The sequence below is a fragment of the Pleurodeles waltl genome, chromosome 6 (genome assembly GCF_031143425.1).
Source record: "Pleurodeles waltl isolate 20211129_DDA chromosome 6, aPleWal1.hap1.20221129, whole genome shotgun sequence".
Lineage (NCBI taxonomy): Eukaryota > Metazoa > Chordata > Amphibia > Caudata > Salamandridae > Pleurodeles > Pleurodeles waltl.
Window position 1 is genome coordinate 1,671,697,726 of NC_090445.1, and position 26,559 is coordinate 1,671,724,284.

The following is a 26,559-nucleotide window of genomic DNA, read 5'->3' on the forward strand; positions in this document are numbered from 1 at the left end:
GCTCTATTTCCATTTCACCCACTTTTACTTACACCAAAGCTGCCTTTTAGCGTCTGTACTGTGTTTGAGGGAGCAACTAACATACTGATGGTGCAGACATTTTGCATTGCCTTTTTACTATAGTATATTTATTTTAAAGGAATATATAACATCAGCAAAGGAAGAACACCTGTAGCATAAACAGTGATGGCCAATGCTGTAGAATCAAGTTGTTAGCCACAATCAAGGCCCAGAGTAGAAAGCTGAACCTGCCCCAGCGCAATTAATGCACAAGCACGTTGTGGTGCAGAGAAGGTGAGGTAGGTGGGATTTTAGCGCCAAGATGGTCTTTGGGGTATTTTTTTGCGCTTTAGAAACGTATAGCTAATCTTCAGGTCCAGATGTATGAGAGGGCTCAGTCTTGCCAAAACTTTAGTGCAAAAATTTTACACCCTCTCACCAGGCCATGTTAAGTGCAATATGCACCTTGTCCCTTTGTTGCACCTCCTGCATGCAGCCTCTGCTTATTTACTGATTTGTTTGTTAGAAGTTTTGTGTAGCAGGGAGTCTAGGCCTAATGAGTAGTAGAGCACTTCACGGAAGAACAATTTTGAACACGCCGTAAAATGTACTACAACCTGTAATGTGATTTTAAAAAACATACTGCAGTATTATATGTAGTAATAATACCATTATTTGGCTACATAGCAAACCGTGGGATCACAGAATGGTCAAATATAGTGCCTGGCTCAAAACCACAGCAAAACACAATAAAAGGCCTTTCAAAGAAGTTGAAGGGACATGGATATAAAAATAATTAAAAAAATAATTAAATAATTTAAAAAAGCTTCATAGGCCGGGTTTGGCCTCATGTCCAGTGTGATGTAGTTCCAAACCCTAGATGCACATCATGCGTAGGAATGATTTGGTAATGTTGTCTTCTTAAATCTGGTATTTCAAGGAGAGAGTTTTGCCTGCTCTGAAGGAGCCAATGACCTCCAACAGGTCAAAACCATTCATGAACTGGGGTGCAATACTTTCAAAAAGCAAATTTTATTTTGACTTAGGGTAAAGTTTGGAACCAGAGCATTTGAAATTTACAATAGAAAAGCTTCTGATGGAGGCCGCAGCCTGTTGAACAAGATATGTCTGAAATCCACAGAATTGATGGTGGACTGGTAGCAGAGGTCAAATAAGTGACCTAGAGATAGCCAGAGGTTCTGTAAAGAAGATCCTTAATGATGGAGGGCCAGAATAATTCTGCCCGAATTCTATTTCAAGCTGGTGGTGTGCCACAGCACACAAAGGACCTGTTACTGGGTAGCTTTGGGCCTAGTGAAAAATTGGAAGAGAACATACTAGGCGTTTAACATTGACCCTTTGGTCATCTAGCATTACACAAGCAGAACTGCTTCTAGGTGCATTGAGCTCTACCTTCCATGAGGGGCAACAAATTAAGGGTCCTCGAGGCTACAGCTCTCAATGCTAGAGCAAGCCTCTCATTGCCTGTCCGTAGGCCACAAGCTCTCTCCATGGGGATGAGATATTGGGTCCTTTGTACAATAACAGAAACCCACACAGAATCCTGTATACATCCTAAGCGAATCTGGTTCCAAGCGCACCTCTTTAACCAGCATTGGCACATGCCTATGACAAGTAACACACACTGGGCTCTGCGCCTTACTAGTTCAGACAGGATGTAAGGCCCACTGGACAAAGTGAGCTCCACCAGTGCGCATGTAGGCTCTGAATGTTGCATTAATGGGTTGGTGGACACAAGGCTAGGGCTGTGAATGTTTTATGTGCAACCAGTACACAAAAACTAAGACAACAGCACATGGAATAACTAAAGATGTGAACATTCTCTTAAGAGGGCCAGTTATCTACCTTATTGTTTCAGAGTTCTGAAATGAAAACCTGTAAAAACAAAAAATATTGTAGCAGCTCAGTGAAAACTTCTCATGCCATGTGTATTGGTAATGCACATGTTCACCCAGAAAGGTATCTTGGTGCTGAATAACAGGTGTTTATTGTATCAGGGTCCTCGGAAGAATGAAAGGCTCAGTGGACCTGCCGGATTTGAACCTGTGATCATGAGGTCAGACACAAGTCCCTGAAGAGATACATTAGTCTACTGAGGTCAAACACAGGTCCCTGTAGTGGATGAGTTAGGCCACAGAGGTCAGACACAGCTACCTCTAGTGATGCATTAGACCACTGAGGTCAACTACAGGTCTCTGTAGAGATGCATTAGCCCACTGAGGTCAAACACAGGCCCCTGTAGTGGATACATTAGTCGACAAAGGTCAAACACAAGTCCCTATAGTGATGCGTTAGTCCACAGAGGTCAAAAACAGGTCCCACTAGTGATGCATTAGACCACTGAGATCAAATACAGGACCCTTTTGAGATGCATTAGCCCAATGAAGTTGAACACAGGTCTCTGCAGTGATGAATTAGTCCACTGAGGTCAAGCACAGGTCCCTGCAGAGATGCATTAGTCCACGTGAGGTCAAACACAGGTCCCTAGAGATGCATTAGCCCACTGTGCCCTAGGCCTGGCTCATGTTTACTTTTGGATCTCTCAGTCCTTCAGTAATTGGGTCTCTGGTGGCACACCACTGTCTGTCGTGCTACATAGATATTACATAACATAGGTCTGTACACCTTTGGATCTAGTCTCATGTGAGTTCACGCAGTTAGTGCCTGATTCCGCCCTACATAGTGATCCTGCTTCCACGGATGAAAGGATTAACTCCAGGATGATGGGGGAAAATTAACTGTAAACCGGTTTCACTCACAATGACCCAAGCTCCAGTTTGAAAGGTAGATAAAATACAGCCTTAGCACTGCACAGAGAAAAACATCATCATTTCTGGCACCAAATGCAGAATTGCCAATGGATTTAGAGTTAGTACTCCCTAGGGCCTAATATGCGTTTGTTGACAAGCGTGAGTTGCACTAATTAGCTGTTTGAACTCATGTAAAGGGCAGAAGGCAGAGTGTTAGCTGTTTGAGACAGTGGCTCTCAGTGGCCGACTCAAAATGTAGGTTCACAGTAAGAAAACAACATCTTCAACAAAAAAGCAGAAATGGGTGCAACGAACGCAATAAAAAATACAGGCAAACTACCTACCACTACAAAAACTGCTCACATAAATATCCTTCTGTAAGAGATTTTAAAACCTGATTCCTCAAAACGTGCAACAGACAAGCCTAGTGTAGAAAAATGGGCTTCTTTGCAGATGCCTCCCACCACTTTTTGCCCTCTTTTAGAACTACTAGATTCTGGTTTACGACTCTGGCAGTGCATTGAGACCTGCTAAGCAGACTTCAGTGCCAGTGCTCTTTCCTTAAAAACAAGGTATGTCTAATGGTTTCCAATTGGCATAGGACTTTAGCACCCCTGTAAGTCCCGCATAAATGGTACACTGGTACCTAGGTCATGGGTAATAAAGAGGGTCCCTAAGAGCTGCAGCATAACTTTTGCCACAAACAAATTGCACACAGCCTGCTATCGCACACTGCTTGTCCGGGTGCAAGCCCTGAGTGAATACACGACATGGCACACACTGTGCCATGACAAAGTCACTGCATGCATTATATGTAGGTCACCCCTACAGCAGGCCTTAAGAGCCCTACGACAGGGTGCATTAGGATACATGTGAGGGCATATCTGAATGAGCAGATATGCCCCTGTGATGTCTAGTTGTATTCCTAGAAATTGCAAGTGACCAGGTAGCCATCTTAAAGCATGTACTGCACACTGGTCAGCACGAGTGACCAGGTTACATGATGGCTGCATGGAAGATAGTGGTGTTTGGCATCCAACACCTCATCATAGTAAATCAATACTGATGCCAGTAGTGGATTTATTATGACATGCACCCAGAGGGCACCTTAGAGGTGCCCCCTAAAACCTACTTGTCCTTGAGTGTGCTGGCTGACTGGTGTCCACCAGCCTGCCACCACAGACAAGTTTCTGACCACCTGGAGGTGACAGCCTCTGCTCTCCAAGGTAAAAAAACTGTGCCTGCTCTGGCAGGATGGCTAGTAAATCGGCATACCAAAGCAGAGTCCCTGCCACCTTTGGTATGCAGCCTCCAGCTTCCCCCAGACCTGGGAGAGGCAACCCCGTGCCCTGAGGCCCATTTGGCACCAGTACAGGTGGGAAAATTAGCTATGTAGGAGGCGTGTTGCACTGACAGGCTGGACACACCTCTAGGGTGAGCAGCATGAAGTGAACACAAAAACAGGAATTCAACCATCTTGTGTGTGGTGGAATTAGGAATTTTGGGACAGGGTGATGCCCACTCCCCAAAGGAAGTGGTCATCCAGGGCTAAGCAGCCATTGTTTACTACCCTTCACACCCCTTAATGCCCCTGAATTGAGGATTTAGGTGACCCCCTGATACCAGGACTTCAGATTTGTTGGACTAAAGAAGAAGTAGTAACCTAAGAGCTAAGAAAACCAAGAACTGAGGAGCAGCAACTGACTTGGCTCCAACCCCACCAGCCTACCTGCTGTCCTTGACAACTTCACCAAAGGTGACTCGTCCTGCAGCTGTTCCGTGTCCAAAAGCCTGAGAGGCCCGTCAGCACTTCAAGAAGTAACCGGGATCTCCTGTGGTGTGGCAGAGCTGTTTCCCTGCACCCTGCAGGCACCGAAGAAGCCTCATGAGAACTATGGACTGCCAAAACACTGGACAGCACCACTGCATCTGTGCCCCCTAGCCCGAGTTGAAGTGGGCCAACAGTGCCATCGTGGTCCCCAGACCCTCCAGAGCCGAAGCCCACCTTGGGCATGCCAACTGTGAACTTCCCAATGCCGCCTACAGCCTCTTCCTGCACGCTCCCTCTATCTGCGAGTATCCCCTACACTGGGAACTGACTCCAAAAGACACCCTCACCCGACCACCCCCACAGCCTGAGATGAAGTAGGCTAGTGGTGTCCCTACATGTCAGAGGACCTCAAGGGTGGATCCTCCCTGAAGGTTACCCCGTACTGGCCCCCAAGTGCCTGCTTGCAGCCGCTTTCTAGCTGGATTGATCTCAACTGAAGTGAATAGGACACCCGACGCTGTAACACATCTCTGCACCTGCTCCCGAGAGGACCTATTGGTGAGGCCTTGGACCTTGCCCCATGCTAACCTCAAGTCCGGAAGAACAGTTGTGCAAGTCCTTGCCAAGTACCTATATGAGGTGTCTGTTTTTTCTCATAGGATAACATTAGGGCACCTGAGCCTGAAAAGCACCTCTGCACCCAGATGCCCAAGTGCCTCCCAAAGTGACCTGTTGCTGCTGCTTTGGATCTTGCCCCATACTTACCTTATCAGAAGAACAGTCCTGTAAGTCATTGCTAAGTGCCTGAATGCAGTATATGTCGTTTCCCCATAGGATAACATTACCGCTCCAGATCTTGCGCTGTCAACTTTTGAAACATATATAAATGCATATTACTGATTCTGATAATCTTGGTATCTAAATTCATATAAAAATAAGGATTATTTTTATAAACTGGCATTGGATTTCCTTACTGAGTGTGTGTCTCGCTTATTGGCTCTGTGTGTGCAACAAATGTTTAACACTGCCCTCTAAGAAGCCTAACTGCGCGCCCACACTACCACAAAAGAGAGCTTTTAGGGATATTATTTTAAATCCCTGTCAACCAACAAGGGTCACCCTGGACTATCTGCATAGTGTCCGCTTACATTGGTACTCTACATAGATAGCCAGCTTCCTACACCTAGCAAATGGTCTTAACCCTAATTCCCTGGATTAACAGGGCTAATTTTCAGCACTACTCACAACGCCTGCAACACCCAAACATTGCACTCACACATAAAGTGCTTTATTTGTAAAATATAAAGGCACAGAGAACGCCAGTGACTGCTGAACAACGAGGCTGCCTGGTCTTGATTCCACCCCCTGCCCATTTCATCTTCCAGAAAATCATGCAAAAGCTGAAACCATGCTCAACCATCTCATGAAACAACACTAATTGCCGGGCACCACCATCCAGTGGACGGGCAATTTTGATCACACTTTCTTTTTCTTTATTTTACTCTTGGGGGTTCTTTTTCATCCATGCTTTCATTCTCCAGCACTGTTTTCCTGTCACTTTCTTCTCCAAATAAATCAGTCACGGTCCCCAAAAATGAGTGCTGACTCAGACAAGCAGCCAATGGCACAAATTAAACACTATGTACATGTCTTGCAGACCTGAGAATTTATCATCATACCAAACTCTTGGGGCTCTATTAAAGAAAATGTTCCTGGGGCGAAATGTGAGCTTGTTTTTTGCATCCCTGAGGCACTGCCTAATCGCAGAAGCAGCAGACACTTATCAGCCCCTTCTGTAATCCCATCTTCTATCCACCTCTAAGATTGGAGAGTACTTACCTGGAACAGCTTCTGAGAAACTTACTCAACAGTATCACCAAAACAGGACAGAAAACAGTCCCAGAATGAAGACGAGGGTGCATCAGTGAACAGTGCTGGAGAATACATTGTATATTTCTTTCACAGACAACTGTGGGTCACCACATACTACACATCAGGAACTGACCACGCTCAAACTAAGCTAATACATTTTTCAAAATCTTCATAGGAAGGAGTGAACCAGAATAAACCAAGAATGTTCTATGCACATCATTCCAACACTTGATAACCCTCTGACTTTCTCTGAATCATAGATTAAGAAAATAAGGAACAATATCCACGGAAACTCCCTTGTTTGAATGATCACATACCCCAGACTTTAGATATCGCCCACCACCAGCTTCGTGCCAAGAAACCTTTGGCAAGTGATGCTTGTGGATGGAAAGATGAAAGTGTATAATATACAGAGTGAGTCCTCTTTTGCTCAACCAACAAGAACCAAATCAAATTCTTGATACAAGACACTGTCAAGCTGACAACACCATTGTTCAACAAGGTTCAATTCCCTAGTTCCTCACTTGTCAAAAATCTACATGCAGCTCTTAAAATTGTTGACAAAAAAGCAACTATGATTTCAAATGTATGTGGATCGTTCCTCTCTCTATATTTGGATGCAAAACACACCAGAATATAAGAGTTAATTTACCAAATGCCTTAGGTGTATCTACTACTGGCCCAAAAAAAAAAAAAAAAAAGTATTGTGCTTAAAGGGCACCACAGACAAAATCATAGCAATTGGTAGGCTAGCCTACACAACCCACCACTGACCCAAAGACTACCTATACTGCCACAGAAGATAAAAGTTTTGAGGGCATGACAACATTTTTTGGAGCAGCTTAAAAAGGTTCAGGAGAAACAGCATTGATCACCTAATGATGCTGTCCTCCAGATGGAATATCACACTGAACTCATCAGGGATCTGATTTTATCTTGTCTGGAGTACTTTGACGCCAAATGGAATACAAACTGAGCTGCAAGCCCAACCGAGAACTTGAGGTAATTGGGACACATCATTCAGCCTGGGAAGACCTCTATAGGCCTGTTGAGGAACATAAACTTCAAACTTCTGTATATCCTCTACAGAGCTTTCAAAAGAAGAGGCCTAGACAAGGTAGCCTTTAAATACATCTACAGTGCCTCCTAAGGTGTAGGATATCATAAGGCTACTACAGTTCTCGAAATTCAAGTCATGCACAAAAACATAGAGGAAAATTGATCAAGGTGTGTGGGCTGGCACAGACTGAATCCTCACTGCTCAATCTTTTAAGCAAGCCAGGGAGGCACACCTAATCATTCAATCATTTGTTCACCATCCTACATCCACAGGGAGTACTCCACCTATCAAAGTCATTAGGTCCCGCAGAATACATTCAGCAGTCACAACAGTTATGTCATTGTAATTCTGAAACTGGGCTCCGGCGCACCCCTCTCCCCAATAATCAGATGATGCTCTAGCACTCTGAACACTTGGATTCTCAGCAGCTGCAAGACAGTATGCTGGCACTATCCAAATATATTACAACATAGACACACTAAACACGAATTAGTTTGCGTGCAACCGTGGGTGACAAGGAAATGTTCTAATTTTCAGGTCACAGCAGGCCAACCGGATGCTTGATTGGAGACAGGATGTTGTGGGTTCAATTCCCAGTATCATCCCTTGCAAAAGTGTGTGAATATATATTTTGCTTCAAGGTGTGACTATGTGCCCTAGATAAGTAGCGTCCTGGCCAAGGTGGCCTACTTGCAAAAGGGCTCTCGGATTGGATGAAAAAAGGTTAACAGCCAAGTAATGCTGTGTGCATTTTTAATGACATTTATTGATATACAACATTTATGTGTCCAGTTTGTATTGCATAGCAATGGTGCTGGTTTAATACACATCACAGATGTGGGGACCTCACCATATGGGCAGTGAAGAGCACACAGAACAGCCAGGAAAATGTATCGATGAAGGTGGCACCATGAACATGAGAAAGGGAAGGCATGTTCAGTGGAGGTCTACAGGAGAGGACACTCTTTTTAAAAGTCAACAATTTTGGAAGATATCCAAACTAAGGAAGAGAGAGGAAAACACGACTGTCCTACAACACAGTCCTGTTGATGTACAGTAATTAATAAGTTAAGTGTGAGAATAAACAGGCAGTACGAAAGATGACCATCACGCAATATTAATTTTCACTACTAGAAATCCTGCTAGAAAGATCGATGATAGAAAGGGATACAAAGCTGACAAGGGGCAATACCACTGGATAATTTGAATACAGCAAATAATTGAAAATAATAAAGTTAGGAGGAAGCCAGGACAAGAAAAATAAGTCCTAAGATTCTATGTGGCCAAATAGCAAATGGTTTTATTAAAACAGTTGGCTAACACAATAAATAATATCTCCCACTCAATCCCACCATCACAAATGCCGAGCCCTTGGCAAAGCCATGCCTAATGAGAAGAGTGTAGTAGACAATATAAACAGGGTGCAAGTATAACACAACTATGGGTCGGATTTAGATTTTGGAGGAGGGGGATATTCCATCACAAACGTGACGGATAACACGTCCGCCGTTTTCCCATTATATTCTATGGATATTGTAATACAGCGGACAGGATATCCGTCCCGTTTGTGACTGAGTACTCCATCGGTCAAGATCTAAGCAAGCCCTAAGTCTAAAGCCTTTGAAGGCCTAGTGTCAAACTACTTGTGAGAGGTGGAAACCAAAAATGAAAGGTGATTTCCGCCTGGTTGACAGGTCATCTGGGTGGAGAACCAAAATATGAAGAAATTAATTAAGGAGATAAGTTAATGACACTTAACTAACAAATAATTTCTATGGTGAGATGTCACCGCTGTATCTCTTTAAAGACTATTGGGGAGTGGATTAATTTAACATGTCATGTGTGATGTCACATGTAAAGTCACAAGCAGAGCATGACCAGCACATGTTATGTTTAGTTTACCTAACCAATACTGTTGAATTTCTGTGGTTTTAGGTTTTGTTTTGCAGCCATACCTATACTTTAACTGTGCTTTTTGTGAATTTCTAGGTTTTTAAAAGTATGTTTATGTCTTATAATCAAAGTCAACAATAACTTCACTTGAGCCTTCTGTTTGTGCAATAAATTTCTAAGTGTTCTTCATCATATACCACATACAACTGTTCCTTCATGTTAATCTCCTATGTGCGGTCAATCCGCTCCCTTGTTCATAGCTGGGTTTGGGTGCAGGGCCTGGGTAGGACCTCTGCCTCACCCACCACAGGTGGCCAAACACTGCTGCACCAAAGCACAATGGCCATACAAGGGGCGTGGGGGGTATATTGTTGGGTAAGTCCAGCTGTAATGCACCAATCTAACAAAAAATTATACTTTTCAGAATTCACTATATCGTGCGCCAGTGCCAGGAATCTGAAGATCCCGGAGAGCTCAGCAGGACGCAGAGAAGGTTAAAGATTTGCAATATTGGAGAGGAGCAGTTATTCGTGAAAAGCATGTATCATACGTGTCAACACTCCCTGTTCAGGTGGGAAACTCCTGATTTTTAAAGCCCAAAATGGCTTTATTTTAACTTGCTCCCGCCTAAAATTCCCTCTGTTTCAATGTTAGTCAACCGGCAAAATTAATTCCCCCAATATTTTTTCAATATCTCCCTACTTTTTGTTTCAAAATGTTGAGGTGTATGATATACATATATAAAAATTATAGCAAGAGTGACTATGTTGTTATGGTTATATCAGACTTTCCATAGTAAAGACCTTTTTGCTTTGCACATATTTACAATCTAACAGCATGAAATGTGTTGTCACTGACATCATCTGCGTAGCAGGATCCAAGGAAAACGAGGAGTTACAATGCCGCTCTAAACACAGAACTATATTTCCATAGGTCGCAGTAGTGTGCGTCACATAGTACATTACCCAACAATAATGGCTACCACATGTACACGGACAACGCGCAGATTCACATCAAAGGTGCATGCCAGAAGGATGTTGGGACAGTCCCCAAGTGGTGAACTTCCTGCCATTTATCTAGAAGTAGGTAAATGGCAGGTTGTACCACAACAGATGGCAAATTTGGATGCTACTCATGTATCCAACAGACCTTACAACATGATCTACTGATTGGCCTCAGTCACTATGTCCCACCCCCAAAACTGTTACAAAAAGTGACTAGTCTATATCTCTTGTGTAAAATATGCCTTTCGGGGTCTATGCTACTTGCACTAAGACCTAGCCTGCTCTTACCGCAGAGGATTGCTCAGTCTGTGTTGCACTCATGTCTTTCTTGTCCCACTGTAACACTAGTGACACAAATCTTCATACCTGATCCATATACAAAAGATAACAGCCAGACAACATGCAGCTTGCCTCAGCATTGGCTTTTAGCACAATAAACATTATTCACCTGCCTTGAAAAATGGGCACTGGCACCTGAAAAAGGAAAGGCAGCAATTTGAGGCCACAGACCACACAGAGGTCTGCACAGCTGGGCCGTGGGCTTCTCAACATGGTTTTCACACTTCCTGCCACCCGGTTCTCTAAGGTGAGCCTCCGGTGTCCTACTGGCTTCACACAATACTCAGTGTGGACCTTATAGTGGGATATCTCCCAAATTCTCGAAGTCCTCACCCTCATCTAAGACATGACGTGGAGTGCACAAATGTTTGTGAAGTGCAGGCAACACGTGGTCCTCTTTGCCTCTAGATCAGTCGTTCCCAACCTTTTGACTTCTATGGACCCTCACTTTATCATTACTGGAACCCGGGGACCCCCACTGAATAATTACTGGAATCTGGGGACTCCCCCACTGAGTTATTACTGAAAGGTGGGGACCTAATCTGTTAATATTATTTAATTTTCTAAGCAGTCGCGGACCCCCAGAGGAGGCTTTGCGGACTCCCAGGGGTCCATGGACCACAGGTTGGGAACCACTGCTCCAGACTGAAACCAACATAAGAAAGACCACACCCTCTCAAAGGCCTGCTTATCTCTTATCCCCCCAACTGTTAAAGATATCAGAAGTGACTTCAAAGAGTCATGAGCACTTATGTAACAAGTGCAAGGCGACATTAGAGTGATTCATTGAATCAGCACAAGGGACAGATCCAGGGTGCTGCTAAGAAACCAGAAACAGCTAATGACATGGTGCAGATATGACATAGTTCAGCTTAGTGCATAATCAGTGATGTTAGATAATTGGACGGAACAAGGCACTGAGTAATGTAAGATTATGCAGCGCCAATCCTGATCTCTGGCATGCGTGTGTTTATGCTACTAGTGGTAACGGGACACTTCTTAATTACTATGGTGTAATTGCATTCATGGCCTCTTTGAACAACATCCAAAGATGTTACAACCAACAGTGTAATGGACAATGCAAAAGCACTGAAACACAACCTGCCTGCTTCACTCTTTAATACAAAAGATTCAATCAAATAAAAAATTGAACTCTTCCCACATTTATATAATGGTTAATTCTTCAGTGCCTGAGGCCATTGCAGTGTTGGCCGCTCCATTAGCGCGGGGGAGATTTAGAGAAGTGAGTATGTCTGTTTAATAGTTTTCTCCACGTAAATTTGTCAAATCAACTGATCAAGTGCATCTCATATTTAACAGTGCAGACAAGAAAGAAGAGTATTGATTGGGTGTCCCATATGTTTTAAAACATATGAGTCTTTCACTTTTCTTAAGTTATTTCAAGTATGGGTTGCGTTGACAATTTTTTGGCCAATTTCTGTAAGGTTTGATATAACTCTACCTTAAAGCACTTCTCTGCTTCTGCTCGAGGACTGCTGCTTATAAATACACAGTAATTATAAAAGAATATGTTATGTTCAAAACGGTAGCATATGTCCCGTGTATATAAACATGACAGTCACTATCTGTATTTGCCATTCACTTAGGAGGAGGTTTGGAACAGCTGTCTGTTTTTTTTAACTGAGCATCACAACAGGTCAGCTAAACTTAAAATCCTATTTCTGTACTTTTATGTCGCTGACTTCAACTAACATCGAATTCCTGGTTCCCTTCATTTCAGTGTTTACAGTGCCAAATGTGTGCCTTGTGCTACAGTTTATATGGCTATAATCTAATAAAATAGGCAATAAAACATTGAAATCATGTTTGTGGCATTACAATCATCGATCTAATGCGTTTTTAAATGTCATAGTGAACTAATATACCCGCATTAACTTCGGTTCAAAAAGCAGACAGGAACAAGTAAAAAAACATTCTCCTCCAATGACAGGTGTTGTCATACTCACTGATGATAAACGAACAAGCGACCTCCTGTACAAAGCGCTGTTGCGGCCGCACATCCTCAGATGTGCAAAATCACAGACCTTTGATAATGTACTAAACCCCTTTTGCATCTTGGAAAAAAAATTACTTTCTGAACCAAAGAGCGTTTTCCAAGTCATTTCGAACAGCGGTTGGGACAGGTAGTGAACGGGACGTTGCCTCCTAATTCTGGTTCGCAATAGTATGCACCAATGGTTTGCAACCGCAACTGGAGTTGCAAAACATTGAAAAGTTGCAACAACTCAAATAAAGTGGTTACTGTTCACACAGGGGGCGCTGCCTCCAGTGGTCAGTTTCTGTTTGGAAATCGTGTGGAGCACCTGCTGGGAGAATTCAGGGAAACGCTGCCTGCGACCCTGAAGCCTTCCCATACATGAAGCATTTTTGGAAAAAAAACAAAAACGATATATACATTTAAAGGCATTCTTCCTTTAAGGAACACGGGCTGCTTTAAAAAAAGTTTCTTGTTTGGGAATAGTGATGCAGGGATGATAGTACTCAGAGCTCCCTTGTAAGCCACTTTTCCCGGGTTCATGACCAATCACAAGGGATGGCAAACGGTGATCTGATAAGAACCTGTAGGGAGGTGCTGCACGTCCTCCTGCCAATGGGACTTTTGCTCTACACCCCATTTCTACAAAGGACCAATCATAAAATTTCAGACTGGTCGCAAATGCTCAATGTGTAATTTGCGCCTACAACTTGCGACCTGCTTCTATGTACATAAGGCCCATAGTCCTAAAATTAAAAACAAATTGCATATTTTTATCCAAGGTGGCGCAGTACACAGTCTGCTGGCATGTACAGTGACTGCATATTAGACAGTGTGTGTGTGTGTGTGTATATGTATATATATATATATATTTCAACAAACAACAAAAATGTTCTTGAGAAGTGTTAAAAGCATGAGAGGTCTACAGCAAGCAAAAAAACGCAAACCATACATACAACAGACATAACTGAATATTTAACTCATCATAATGGAATCTTTCATAAGGAAGTTCAAACCATCATATGATTTCGAAAACTGCACTTTCAGTGGGAAGTCTAACATTGCTCAACCACACACTGGAGTTAGTTACTCTTGTTTCATAACCCGTGCTGGCAATCTGTTTGCACTTTAAGCTTCCTGTTTAGTAATGGATCTGGGAAATTGGACAAGACACAGCACCAAACGAGTAGCCTTGTGGATGTGTCACGGGCTCCTGTGGATGGCAGCCAGGAAGAAACCTGCAAACGGCCTAGGGAATTTAGAAAGTGAAGAAGAAGAGGCAACTTCGGATGGTTGGGAATAAATACACTGAAGACGGAAAAAGTAAATACAAAGACGTGGAAAAGAGAAGCAACTTGAAACGAAGTGTCAGGACTTCTGCCGCTCTCTGCGGTGCTGGCTTCCCAGTATTCATTCCACCAGGATGAAGGTCTGCCACCTGTATCGTGCACCTGTTTCTCCTGCCCTTAAAGTCTGCCTGGCAACTATGATGGCAGGAGCTGTAGTGAATGGAACGTAGACAGGTATATATCATTTCACCTATGCAGGAGAGTGGATCAAACACTGTGTTTGAGTTCAACATTACCGATTAGGGAATATGTGGAATTTAGGGCAAGGGAGGTTAGGCTGAGAGCTGAAGGCCTCAGGGCTGCTATAAACATTGCTGGGAAGCTCTGAACACACAGAACTGGAACTAGGCTCAGAACATCTTTATTCAGTGGCTCCACCAGGACAACTCTGGAAGACTGAATGAAGCCAGGGCTCAGGTTAGGTTAGGGAGGTATCAGGGGCTTGATTGTTCGTGATAAGTCTGGATGACTATGTTGCGAATTAGTCCACATGCTTTCAGTCTGCTCCTAATCTGAAGGATTCTAAACATGAATGCTAATGCATGGGAACTAAGCCCAGCGTCTCTCACTTGCGTATGGCGCAGTGTTATCTGCGGAAACTGAAAATTTGATAATGCAAATCCACGAAAGTTGGATGATTCTGTTTCATAAATAGATGGCCCTGTGATAAATATACCAAAAACAAAGTAATGGTATCCCTGGGTCTCAGGACATCAAAACCTGACCCTCACTTTTGAGTTACTGCCTGGAGGTGTATAAAACGTCTATTTGCAGCTCGATTCTTATCCAACACTGAATGGGGTCAACAAATTCATAAAAATAAATCATCAACTTGCGCAGGAGGCTTGAAGTATTCAAATTTAGCTGAAGATTTCCTGGCACTTCAATAAGTGCAAAGTTCAAGCCAATGGAGCCACAGCAATGATAGGGGCGCTTTAGTAAATGAAGAATAGGGGTCATCACGTGTTTAAAACTCCCAAAAGCAGATAATACATTTCTCAGGGCCTGCCAATGACTCCCCTTTGGAACCAAATACATCCCCTCGATTTTGAAAGGGGGTAAGAAAACCCAGAATTATACAGTCCAGGAAGCCCCCAGACATGGGTTTTTACTTGTTACTCAGTCGGTGCCCAGAAACAGTTCCAGTCCAACCACCAGGTCCCCTTGTATGTATTTATTAGCACTTATATAGCACTAACCTAGTTAGAAGCCAACAGAGTGCTGTACATTACTTGGTGGGATAGGGTCCCACCCACACAATTCATACACACAATCCACAGTTTTTAGGCACAGGAAGATTAAGCGTTTTGCCCAGAGTCACAAGCTGTTGAGACAAGCACCGATGCTGGGATTCGAACCTGAGTCCCCAGGTTCCATAGCTCAAGCCACTAGGCCACATCTACGCCCTGACTTTTTCAAAAAGCCTGTGTGGTGCAGAGGTGTGCTGCACTTTCTGTAGACTAAAATTGTTTTTAAATGACCTTAGATGTGGACTGGGTGCTACTTTAAGATGAATACTAAACTACAGGCCTTTCCATACCAGCTCTAGGCCACGCTAGCTCATATTGTTGTGTTTTCACTGCTGGGAGGGATGTGGTCATGAGATAGCGCGGTTAGGTCGCCCTGATGAAGGGAGTCAATCTATAAGATTGCAAACATCCCATGGTGGAAGAAAGGTTGGGCAAAATGTCTATCATTTGCTTTATCATTTCTATTTAATGCACCCAATTGCTTTTGAGCAAAAATAATTGGCAACAGTGTCTTATTGCTCCTAACGTTGGTGTGGCGTGTATGCAAAAGCACAGTTGTGCTCTTTCCACCGGGCAAAGGATGTACTCTGTTCTTCAATGCTGAGTGAATGCCCACCTTCAGAGACCAAGATAATAGTTTTTGAGTGAGGATCTGAGTCAACCAACATCCCCAGTTGCACTAAGATTATACAGCACTTGCAGAGCAAGACTTTGGGATGATGGTGGTCTCATCCAAGGTTGGGATGAGAAGCAGAAACAAGATTTCTGATGCTTAAACAAAATGCACTAGCTAATTTCAGGAACGTATGGAAGGACCGTGCTTACTTCACAATAGTGTCTTCAAAGTTGCTGGGATTTACTTGCAAAATAAACTGCTCTTTCCTAGGAGTGAGAGAACACCAGGTTCTTGCAATAAAAGTTTTTACTCTACTTCTCTTGCTTGAAAATCTAGCGCCGGAGGCCAGAGCCTTGTGACTCTATGAGCTCATTTGTGTATTTTCTACAAGGCACTTCCAGCTCGCGCACTTTTACTCAGCATTCCAAACTCTACTGAAATCTAATTTGGTGGTGTTATCCTATGTTTGTAGTCCTTCAGACTTCATGGAGACTTGCACCATAGCTCCTAGAGTCCTCTCTTGTGAAGTTTGCTCTGTTAGTATCACCATTATGAACCGGCTATGCTTTGCATGACTGAAGGGTTCTCAAGCTGGAGTGTGGGCAAACAAAGAAGACGCAGAGAAGAATGGTATTTCAAGAGTAAACACTATAAAATGGATAATTATAATGTCAAGACAACAGAAAGAATGCATTAAAAAATACAGGGCTATCTGGGGTGGCATGGTTAACATCAACATTTATTTTTCACTTTCACCACCCAGAATCACAAACATTTATTTGGGAATACTGCCAACAGCAACCTTGTCAGGAAGGAGAAAAGGTCTGGAAAAGCACGTGGCAGAACAATAACTACATTGTAGAAAATCATATAATACTCGATCTCTACACTAAGAACTTATCGGACACAATAAGACTCAAAAACAAAAACACAAATATCATTTTAGGAGATTTCAACAATTACTGGGGAAACAAAACCAACTTGACACCTAAACCTATTGAACAATTATTGGAAGGAAGAAAAACATTTTATTAAATGCTTTTTGGAGTTGATCATCGCCAAAAAGGCCAAATAATTATATTTAAAAAACTATAGTTTGTTGGTCAGCCTAACTGCAAATACAATTCAGCATCCCTTTCTCCGCCTCAACTATTAAAGGCCAACCCAAATATCCCTTAAAAGATGTAAATGCCCAAAAAATATTTGCCAAAAAAAGCTGGGCAAGGATATAGAGAGAAAATTGTTACGGAAATCAGGTAACAACAAAGTGAAGCGCTGAGCTATAAATTAATACCAAGTTGCAACACCAGCCTTGTATGACATTATACCGTAAGTCATAGAAAGACAAAAACAATTGGTATTATGGTTCTCAAATATCTCAATGAAAGGAGAATGTCAGTGAGGGGGCGAGTAAAGATATGATGAGACAATTAATTGTGTGTCAAGTTTTACGCCCTAACAACTGCTAAGAACAAAATTAAAAAAGAAATACATAAAATCTATACTTAAGGTGAAAACATTGCTCTTTCAAATTAATTCAGCAAAAGCAGATATTGACATGAGTCAAAAAATCTCCAAGCCATTTTAACCAACTAAACAGAACAACTGTAATACTAAATGTGGACATGTAAGTAGTTTAAAGAAAAAGAAAAAAAAAAAAAGAAAAAGCCAGGAACAGCATTATGCTGTCACCAGGTAATGCCCCAAAATAGAGCTACATCTAAAATTTCGTACAAAGTTTGACTCATTTGAACTCATGTCAATAACCAGAAAAAAAATTGTCTCAGTTCACCGTGGTGATTCGATTCACAACTCTCTACTCAGGATCACTGACCTCAATAACTTCAGACCGCTTAGAGGGCTGCCATTTCCGAGCTAGACCACAGCGACAACAGTATGTACAGTGGGAGGAAGACTTTAGTAATGATAACCTGTTTGACACAAACCAATCCAGTTTCAAAGAGGCTGCCAACGATGAAAAGGCAACTTTAGCGGTAATAGATGACGCAATAAAGATCCTGGATTAGAGGACAATCTTGCCTCTACTAGTCCTTCCGGATCTTGCAGCTGCTTTCAGTGATGCCAGAAACTAGACCCTCCTCTCGACACCCAGTGAAAGGATGGGAATGGACATTAATATGTTTAACTAGATGGGCTCCTTCCTGAAGTACATGTCCTACACGGTGAAAATGAGGGAACAAACTTCAGATTCCACAATGTGACCACATGGCGTCCCACAAGGATCAATTGTGGCTCGGACACCTTTCAACCAACATGTGGAACCATCAAATGAAAAGATTAAAGAACAGGGCCTAAGAATGCACTAGTGGACTGGAAATACTAAGCTCTATTGAAAACAATAATACTGAACAAGGACATGTGTATGGCAAACACTTTCTAATATTGAATCTGGATCAAACAAACTACCTTCTTATCACCTCTAATGACAACCCTACCCTCACTCACAAATGGACAATTGAATTGAACACATTGGGAATAACACTATTATACCCACCCCATGTTTCATCTTTGACAACACAGTGTGTCTGCAAGGAATTATCAACAATCATGCAATAAATGCCAATTGGCAATTGCGTACCATTGCAACTTTAAAAACCTAAACTGAACTAAACCTATTAACACTAGTCTAACTTCTTGTTCTCTGAAGTTTGGACTATGGTATTGTCAAAATCACATGCCTTCCTAAAGCTAGCTTGGCTCCCTAAAAAACAGGTCTTAACTCACCTGCAAGCAAAATCAATCACAATAGAAATACTGGCTACATATAAACAGCAGTACGATCTCAGAACAGACTACTAATAGAAACCATCTGCATTCTGAAGACCGTCTGCATTACATATACTGTAAGGCCGTGCACTGTAATTCTACTGACTTAGCTCAGAAACTCAAATTCGAAGGGGGGAAAATAGCTCCATGAGCACAAAATGGGTAACTTCAGAAAACCTTAAAATTAATAATCAAAAGCACAAACACCCTTCTCTGGGGATGGTGCCAAACTTTGGAATCACATCCCTCTAAAAATTAGAATTGCCCATTCTCTGTCTCCTTTAGGAAAGGAATGAAAGAACTGCTGTTGAAGCAACTTTAAGACCCCTTTAACCTCAACAATCCCTCAGATGAATAGGCACAGTGACAAAGAATCCTTTTTATAAGAAACTTTGTTAAGACGACCTTTCTCTCTCAAATGTAAATGCTGTAAAATAATCACAATATATTTACTGATAATGTTTCATGCCTATACTTTATCTGATAATTGAGGTATGATCCCTTCCCGTAAAGTGCTCTGTGGTTAACATGATGTAGTCAACACTATTAAACAAAACACACACACAAAAACCAATAAATTACACTCCATGGCATGGTCACTAAAGACTTCACCTGAAGGGTGGCTCACACACAATACTATATTTCTGCTGCTTAGTGCCTTATCGCTGCAGATAGGTCTCTGGCTTTCTCTGGATGGCTGGGCCAAAAAATATTGCTACATTGTGGCTGGCCCCAGATGCTCTTTCTCCTCAAGGTTAGGTCTCTGGTCCTTTATCCCCATTTCTGGGTAACTGGTGTGCTCTCCCAATGATTAGGTCCTTTGCCATGGAGCAAGTTTAGGAATAAGCACATCTCATTTGATATGTGATAACTCTTGCTGCTGTTCTGCTTGGGAAATGAGATGTCCCTTGAAAAAGTTTAAAAAAGAACTGATGGATGTTCAAGGCATAGGCACACTGCACCTCATGAATAGGTTTATGAATTACTGTACTGTACATAATGCTGTTGACATTTGTGAACTATAAATTTGTAATCTATGATTTTAGTAACATAAGATGCTGTTTGATAAGTTCACAAATTTGGTGAGTTACAGATACACATACATTTCTATTAGCACATATAAGAGCTATCTCGGTATAAAGAATGCTCCTGAAATGCTAAGCCCTGTAGGATTTCATATATATATATATATATATATATATATATATATATATATATATATATATATATATAATTTTTGGGGATTGTGTGAATTGTTTCCTAAGCTCATCGTCCGAAATAAAGTATTTGAACTTTGATCCCATGCTCCTCCCTGTGGCTACATTCCTACATCCTGCCCCCATCTTGCTAGCTCCAATGTTCCTTCGCCCTGTAACTGGAAAAGTTCACACTGTGATTTTCTCCTGAACTCCTTTCCATCTGTATGGCTTTTGGTTTCCATCTCACTTCAGCTGGTTACTTCAGTCCACTGCTTTGGTGGTCTCCCACTATGGTGCCGTTCCCTTCTCAGTACTCTTCCTTAAACCCATCTGTGCAGCCTCAAAATGTGTTCAGCATCTTCTCCTCCGCCCCCCCCGCCCCTTCCCCACTGGATCTTTTGTTTACCCCTTCAATCCGTTCTCCCTGGATCCCTCCCTTGTGGCAATCCCTAATTACTTCTGCTTTCTCGTTAGTTACAGTACAACACTGATGCATTACCATGAAGATGCAAGTACTGCCAAATTTTGATTGTTTACAGGACATTTTGTACAGCCATTGCATGAGGTTTACTTATACAGTAGACTTTCTCAGGACCCCAACGACCCCCTCTCCCCCGCCCCTCGGGCAGCCTCAACACTTCCTCCAATAACCTTGAGTTCCCTTTCAGTACAACCCTCACCTTTTGAGCCCTGATCCCAACACCAAGTCCCTGTCACTAGATTCCCTCCAAACAATCCTTTCCCCAGTTCAGAATGAAGGGTTCTGCGTTCCCTTTACACCACACCCCCCAAGCCCGGCACCTCTCTGCTCATCCTCCGGTACTCTCTTAACCCAGTCCAATCTTCACTCCAGGGCTCCTCCAATCCACACTCCAGGGCTCGAAAAATCCACTCCCACGCTCAGATTCAGCTATTTTTTAATACTTACAGGTCCCTTCTGGCAATTGAAACTGAACAGGTGTTCTGTTCAGTTGAAAAGTGGAGGGGCAATAAAAGATGCATTTAAATCTTGTTCTTATGTCACATTTGCTCTGTGTTCACAGAGGTCAAAAGTCAGTTTTTCTTACAATTTTCCTTCTGACTGCAGAGTTCCAGGATATTGTAAGGTGCACTGTGTGACCTGCTGCTTAGAATGTAAAATAAAAGGATGTATGGTGTCAGGTTTTTCCTAACACACAACATTTAAATGACAAAGTCAACTGTGCAAACATTTCAAAATATATTTCAGTAGTTGTGAAATCCCTTTTTTATATTTCTGTGTGATGAAAAAATATTTTAATAGGATAAAAACAAATCAGAATACTTTACAATTTGATGTGCAAAGGACATGTTTTCTGAAACCCAATTTTCATAGGTTAATACACTATATTGTTTTATCAGTAAAGCTTCAAGTTAGTGGAGAGGTTTTTGGACATTTCTTTGAAAGTTACTGTGTGTGTGGATGACAATATGTTACCACATCAGGGTTTAGTTATATATTTATTAAAACTGAGTATTTAAACAAACTGAGAAACACTCCTGCCCTGATGGAAATGTTGTTAGTAAACTAAAAGAAGTCCTAGGTTATGTGGGCTAGACCTCTTGGGTATGTGGGCTAGATTCTTGTGATATATGCAGCAAACTCTAGTCTACTTAATCAAACAAAAGTTTTTTTTGTACTGCAGAAATGCTGAGCTCACATATTTGAAGGTGCAATCACACTTGAGAATTAAGAAAAAGGCGACTTTGAAAACTATTTGCCTAGGATCACACAATTTGAGACCCTTTACGGGTCAAGTGCATTACAGTTAGGTCGAGTAGATTATTTAAGTTACTTGACCAGCAGGTCTAGCAACATTTTTATGATTTTTCGAGCTCTGCACTCCTCTACACTGCTTCACCCCACATACTTCTCCAGCCCACACTCGCCTGTCCAGGGGGTCTCCTTAACACCAAACAAACCTTCCCCAATCCAGACCCTGCCTTCTCCCCTGGCCTATCCCCAATCAAGACTCGTCTCCCCTACTTCAATCTCTTCAGCACACACTCCTTCCCCACTGAAGGCTCCCCTCGTCTTCGACACCCCCCTAACACCACATACTCCTTCCTAGTCCTGACTGGTCACCCATTGGTATCCTATACACCCATTCCCAACTTCAGACCCTCTTCCCTTCTCTGGGCTCTGATGTAAAGGCCACACACTCCATCCCCAGACCTGGTCTCCCGTCGCTATCCCACACCCCCCTTCCCCAGTCCTGCCTGGTCTCCCGTCGCTATCCCACACCCCCCTTTCCCAGTCCTGGTCTCCCGTTGGTGTCCCACGTCCCCCTCCCCAGTCCTGACTAATCTCCCGTCGTTATCCCACACACCCCTTCCCCAGTCCTGTCTGGTCTGGTCTCCCGACGCTATCCCACACACACCTTCTCCAGACCTGCCTGTCTCCCGTCGCTATCCCACACCCCCCTTCCCCTTTCCTCTCTGGTCTTCCGTCGGTATCCCACGCCCCCCTCCCCAGTCCTGACTAATCTCCCGTCGCTATCCCACACACCCCTTCCCCAGTCCTGACTGGTCTCACGTCGCTATCCCACACACCCCTTCCCCAGTCCTGACTGGTCTCACGTCTCCCGTCGCTATCGCACACACCCCTTCCCCAGTCCTGCCTGGTCTCCCGTCGCTATCCCACACACCCCTTCCCCAGTCCTGCCTGGTCTCCCGTCGCTATCCCACACACCCCTTCCCCAGTCCTGCCTGGTCTCCCGTCGCTATCCCACACCTCCCTTCCCCAGTCCTGACTGGTCTCACGTCTCCCGTCGCTATCCCACACCCCCCTTCCCCAGTCCTGGTCTCTCGTAGGTATCCCACACCCCCCTGCCCCACTTCAGACCCTCTCCCCTCCTCTGGACTCTGCTTCAAACACCACACGCCCCTTCCCAAGTGGAGCCGCCCCTCCCTGCCCTCCACTGTTCTCCCCCAAAACACACCCCCCTTCCCAGCCCCTCTCTCTACGCACTTCGGACCCCGTCCCAAGCCCAGTCACCCCCATTGAGCGCGTGGGATCGCCTCCAGATCTCCCCCTGTACCCTCTCTTACTCTCAATGTGGCCCACACCTTCGTTCGTCCGACGGGGCTTGGGCTGCTGGGGGTCCTTGTCCGCCATGGCCTCGGTGCTCCGCTTCAGGGGGTGCAGCTCCAGAATGGCGCAGGCAGCGAGCAGAAGCAGGCCGAGCTTGGGTTGTCAGTGCTGGGCCCGCCCCGGGCAGCTGCCCCAGCCCGCCCACTGCCGAAGGAGCGGGGAGGAATAACCTCACCCCTCCCTCGGTCCTGCCTCCCCACGCCCATCGCAACGGGGGCGTAAATCACCCGCCCTCGCCCCTGCCTCACAGGGGCGTACATCACCCCGCCCACAGCCCTGCCCGCAGCTGGAGGGTGGGTGGGGTGCCAGCAACCCTTTTGGTCCCACCACGCCCACAGCATTACCCACCCCCCGGAGCCTAGCGCTCCCCGCCCTGGTCCCTGCCTCTCCCGGTCCAATTCTGCACCCTGGAGGTGTGAAGCGCCCCAGGCTCTGCCTGGACCCCAACCAGCTTCACCCATCGCCTTAAAGACAACCTCATTCGCTCACCAACTAGCGCCTACTTGACCCTCCCACCAACCTAGCTCACCGCACCCTCACACAGCTGTCAAGAACCGTAGGGACCCTGTCCTAGGTCCGCCCCTCAGCTTGCCCCATCAGGCTCCAGAGTGGCTGTGCCCCCCTCTTACAGCCCTGGAGACCCTCTGTTCTCTTTCTGGCTTTCATCCTGGGCAGGGTCCTGCCCCCTCACTGCCAGGGCTTCTAGGCGCTCGTACTATCTAAACCAAACCAGACCCTCGTTGCTTTCGGAGCCTGTATGGGCCTGTCCGTGCCACACTCTCCACTGTTGTCAGTGGCAGACAAGCTTTTATCGCCTCTTACAGCCCCCATGACAACCCTGTTAGGGCCACCAGAATTTTAAAGCCAAAAACCGGGACATTTCACGAAAGTAGTAGAAGGACTACAGTTTTACTTCAGCCGAGCGTACCGAATGACAGCGCTGTTCAGCATACAACTACTGCAGAGGCACTAAGAACAAAAATAAAATGCATTTTTTAAAGCGAGTATAATGCCTGTTAATACAATTGCTTTTCAAAATCACCTGCTATCTGTTCTTTGAGAAACAAACAAACAAAAAAACACCTATCACCGTTTTCAGGCGACCCTCTCTAAAAACCTTGACATGAGCTACATTTCCCGAAATCTGCCGGGACAGCTGGATTAAAAAAAAAAAAAAAAAAAACTACCGGGACAGTCCCGGCAAACCCGGGACGCGTGGACAACCAACCTTGCGTGAGTCCTTACGAGCGCACGCAGAGCCCGTGCCTCTTCTCCCCTAGCCGCTCCCGGCCCCCCACGCGCAAACTGCAGTCCGTTTTATTACCCTAATAGTGAATAATATATTATCATTCACTAATAAGGTAATAAAAATTGACAGAAAACAAAGAGTGCAGCCCCAACTGACGCAGTGCTTAATTTTATCTGGTGGTTTCCGGTGCAGAGCACCGACACTTATTTTTGAGGGCCGGCACTCATTTTTCTGTCTCAAGCATTTACTGCGAGCAAAAGACACACATGGAAAAGACGCAGGAAGAGAAAAACGAAAAAGCTTTCTAAAGGAAGAAATCAGAAAGCTGCAAGAGTGAGCTGAAGGGGCAGGGAGTGACTGTAAATGGATTGAAGCGGCCTGAAATGTCTTTAGGATTACGGTGCCTCAGTATTTCGTGCTCGCACATTTTCGCATGTTTCAGAGGAAAGCTTTGGGCACCAGCACATATTTATTTACAAATTAAGCACTGAACTGACATCCATCAGGACCAGCTGTCCCTGTGATCCTGGTACTGAATATGCCACCTCTGAGGCCAGGGGTCACAAAGGTAGTGCCAGGGGTCGCAAAGGGCAAACCAGGGGTCGCAGCTGCATCCCCTGGTGACCCCTAAATGACGTCCATGTGTATATCTTGTATGCCAAACAAGCCTTCTATGCAACTAGGCTTTGGCAATAGTGCATCTGACATTTCCATTTTATTCTATACTTGTCCTGAAAAAACAAAACTACAAATGTCTGGATGTAAAGAAAAACAACGTTGAGATCAATTCTCCCTTTATCTTCCATTCTTTCTTTCCTTCTTTCACCTGATCCTAATCTGTCAGCACACTTTCTTTTTTAGGTCCAGCCATCAGATATACTGCTGGCCTACCACTGGATGCCTTTCCTGTCATATTTGCCTACTTTTTATTTGTGTCCAAGCTTGTCAATCTTGTGTTTGGCCCTCACAAGCAGCATAGCTTCATCACTTCTTTTGACTGGATTCTCTGCTTCCACTGCTTGCTTTTCAAGTACTATTTTTGTCTTTTGGTTAAGCATTCCATAACAATGAATGTGTTTTCCAGCTGTCTCCCTCATGTACTTCTCTCCCCCCTGCACTCTGTGTTACTCACTGTCGCCATGTGCTTCTCCTCACCCACCTCCATGTTGCCCTCGCTCTTGTGTTTTCCTCTAAGCTTTTCCGCTCATATTCTTTTCCCTGCCCTGCCATACTGCTCTCCCACCCGTTGTTTCTTGGCCCCCCACCCTCTTTGTTGCTTCTCCCACCTATGCCATCCTTCTCTGGCATCCATTGCTTCTTCCCCACACCTCATTGCTTCCTCCCACCTGCATCCTCCATGTTTTTTTTCCCACTACTTGTGCTTAAAAAAATGCCCTTGCTGTTTTGTTTCTTTTCATTGCTGATCCAGCTTGGATTGGCAAATAAAACGAAATGAAAAAGTAGGAATGTTATTTTGTAAACACTGCTGCCTCTATGCCCTGATGGAGTAAGTGTCCCAGGACCCTTTGCTCCCCTCAACTGCCTGGAGCTGCTGACAGAGGGAGGCACCTGACATTGCGCTGCCTTTTCCCACAAGGCTCAGGTTTTCCTGGACTTGCTGCCTCTCTGCCCTGGTGGGACTGAGTGTCCCGGGGCCCTTTGCTCTGCTCTACTGCCTGCAGCTACTGCGCGGTCTGCACTTGGGATGCGCCTGGGTGTGGCCCTGACAAAGACCGAGCCAAGAGCGGGCCCGTCTATGCCAATCAGAGCCCGAAAGTGGCTGGACCCGATCTCTTAACCCGTTAGGGGATGGCGTCGGCCACTGGCCGACGCCCGCACTACCTCCCTGGTGCAGGTCATGACCAGTGGGCGACACCAGGGAGGGTGTTAGAAAATCCTTGGGTGCGTTGCACCAGAGGATTTTTTATTTTTTATTTAAACCCCAGGGAGACACAGAAGCTCTTCGTGTCTCCCCTGCCCCTCACCCGCCCCTTTGTGACGTGCCGATGTCACATTGTTGTTTTCCCCATCGGAGCAGGAAGCAGCCTTATGGCTTCTCTCAGATTCCAGAACTTTCTATCACCGAAATGTGAGGAAAAAGTGTTTTTTTTCCAAATATTGAGGTTTGCAAAGGATTCTGGGTAACAGAACCTGGTGAGAGCCCCACAAGTCAGCCCATCCTGGATTCCCCTAGGTGTCTCGTTTTAAAAAATGCACAGGTTTGGTAGGTTTTCCTAGGTGCTGGCTGAGCTAGAGGCCAAAATCCACAGCTGGGCACTTTGCAAAAAACA

The 26,559-nt window shown here is 44.4% G+C and overlaps 1 protein-coding gene across 2 annotated transcripts in view; it reads right to left on the minus strand.

The window, feature by feature from the left end:
- STOM (stomatin) overlaps positions 1 to 23,453 on the minus strand; it is a 129,635-nt gene extending 106,182 nt beyond the window's left edge. The window contains exon 1 of one of the 2 annotated variants that reach the window (XM_069241663.1): positions 22,995 to 23,453. In XM_069241663.1, the coding sequence (XP_069097764.1) occupies positions 22,995 to 23,043 (49 nt within the window). In that variant the 5' untranslated portion in view covers positions 23,044 to 23,453. Of the gene's footprint in view, positions 1 to 22,976 lie in introns of both variants that reach the window. The other variant, XM_069241662.1, reaches the window with a different exon arrangement.
- Between the last annotated feature and the right edge of the window lie 3,106 nt (positions 23,454 to 26,559).